Source organism: Amblyomma mixtum, chromosome 7 (assembly GCF_055824585.1).
Source record: "Amblyomma mixtum isolate Tamu chromosome 7, ASM5582458v1, whole genome shotgun sequence".
In the NCBI taxonomy this organism is placed as follows: Eukaryota; Metazoa; Arthropoda; class Arachnida; order Ixodida; family Ixodidae; genus Amblyomma; species Amblyomma mixtum.
The window spans coordinates 47,924,112-47,925,991 of record NC_143018.1 but is presented as its reverse complement, the minus strand read 5'-3'; the positions used below and the strand labels follow the sequence as shown (position 1 = coordinate 47,925,991).

Genomic DNA, 1,880 nt, shown 5'->3' with positions numbered 1-1,880 from the left:
ATCAACCATAAAGTTTTCGCTCTAATTAATGAACTAATCATCGTATCAACATAATTTTTTTGCGCAGCATTCTCGCATCATCCTCTTTCGATTACAACCACTCCTTTGATGCCACCTCTTCTGAGAACATCGCAATTGTTGCGGACGCGACCCCGCCCACTTAGCCTAGAAATGCATTCGCGTTTATAAACCGCGCGTCGATTTAAAAATTGCGCACTTAATTAGCCATGAGAGTTTACCGCAGACGAGTTGAAAGAAAGCCACCCGGCGGTGAATAGTACGAGCTTACGACTCCAGGGAGCAGCGCCGAAAGCGCGCCTTCAAACTCGTTAACTTTAATCTCCGCGCAAGGAGCAGTCCGTCGCCATGAACTCCAAGCCAGCCAGTCAGCCGAAAGAAAAAAAGAAAACGAATGATTAAACAATTTTATTGACCTTCAGCAATTCAGAGGCAGACACTGATGCCAGTAAACAAAAAAATAACTACAAAGTTAACAAGTTGAAAAAAGGAAAAGTCAATTAGCAACGTGTTCCCCATGACAGGTGTCCAACCATACGGAAAACCACAGCGTTTAAATGGGAGTCAACCACATTTGAGTCGTCTCGCTGTAAGCACGCGTGGCGACAGAAACACACAAAAAAGCAAAGAACGAAACGAAGAATTTAGAAAGCGCAGATTCCGCTATTCGAATTGAACGTTGATAAAGAGATTTTTCCTTCGGAAGAAGCCATCCCTCTCGAGAACCCTCCAGCTCTTGATCAGTGTCTCTGCGCCCGAATTCCAGGTCTCCGGCTGTGGTCTCCTTATCACCTGCCACTTCCAAATGCTTTGAAATGGGAGCCTGATGTCTTTTCCCTCATCACTGGGATGTCTGATGATCGCAGTAACGGTCTTCGAGAAAGGCCACTCTACCCAATCATCCCAGGCACCATCGCGAAGTATGAACCTAAAATGTAGAAACACATCCCCGTCGTTAAAGTTGATCAAATCGCATTCCACTTTGAATGTGTAACCAGCTAAAGTGCGGACGCTCGTAGAAAGGCTGTGCAATTTCTTGTCACCGTTCAGTGCCTTGTAACCAGCATAAACATCGGTGAACGCACACTCTGCTATAAATACACACGGCTTGGAAGCAGCGCAAGAAGGTATGGCACTGACTGCCGGCTTCGTCGAAGCTGGAACCATGGCGTCGCCAGCACCGGTCCTTTCTAGGTGGATGAAGTCATCCTCGAAGCAGGCCATGCGTTCCACCTGGGAGTTGGCGCAGTTGAGTACGCCATCCTGCTCCATCTTTCCGCTCGACACCCCGTCTTGCAACTTCCCAAGATCTTTTTTCATGCCGCTGAGGTTTTCGACATCACTCGCAACGGCAGCGGCGCTCACAGACTCGCGCGGAGGAATCCCGGCCGAGCACTTTCGGCAGTGATCGGCGGCTGCGCTACGAACTACGCAACTCTGACACTTGACACAGGTCACCTGGTCGTTCCTACATGCAGCAAGATGATCCTTCAGCTCAGACAGTTTGCCAGCGAAGCCGCACTTCTCACCGCCGACGATGCAGACAACGCGGTGCTTCTCCAAGTGGCTCTGCTTGAAGCTCATTGGCACGATACCGGACTCCGTGAAAGCCACGCCGTCCAAAGGGCACGTGCCGCCGTCCGTTCCATTCGAACCAGCGCAAACGTGGCACAGCACGTCACCGCAGGGCAGGAGCAGAGACTGAGAGGACACCACGCCGCACACGCCGCAGACTCGAGTCCTCGGCAGCGGTTCGACGAAGACAACCTGTCGGCGCTCGAGGAAGTCGTCGAATCCCGTCAGCGTGTATTTCGTGGCTTCCATCGTGACGTTCTCAACGGTAGGGAACGAACAAAGCGGTC

General features: G+C 51.1%; 1 protein-coding gene across 1 annotated transcript; it reads right to left on the bottom strand.

The window, feature by feature from the left end:
* Window positions 1-681: 681 nt before the first annotated feature.
* LOC149335964 (uncharacterized) lies at window positions 682-1,880 on the bottom strand. Its single transcript, XM_089554607.1, has one exon. The coding sequence runs from the start codon at window positions 1,840-1,842 to the stop codon at window positions 682-684; it is 1,161 nt and encodes a 386-aa protein (XP_089410733.1). The 5' UTR covers window positions 1,843-1,880.

What these genes read in the sequence shown, in the direction of transcription:
- LOC149335964 (XM_089554607.1), bottom strand. Translation starts at nt 1,842, where the DNA reads ATGGAAGCCACGAAATACACGCTGACGGGATTCGACGACTTCCTCGAG.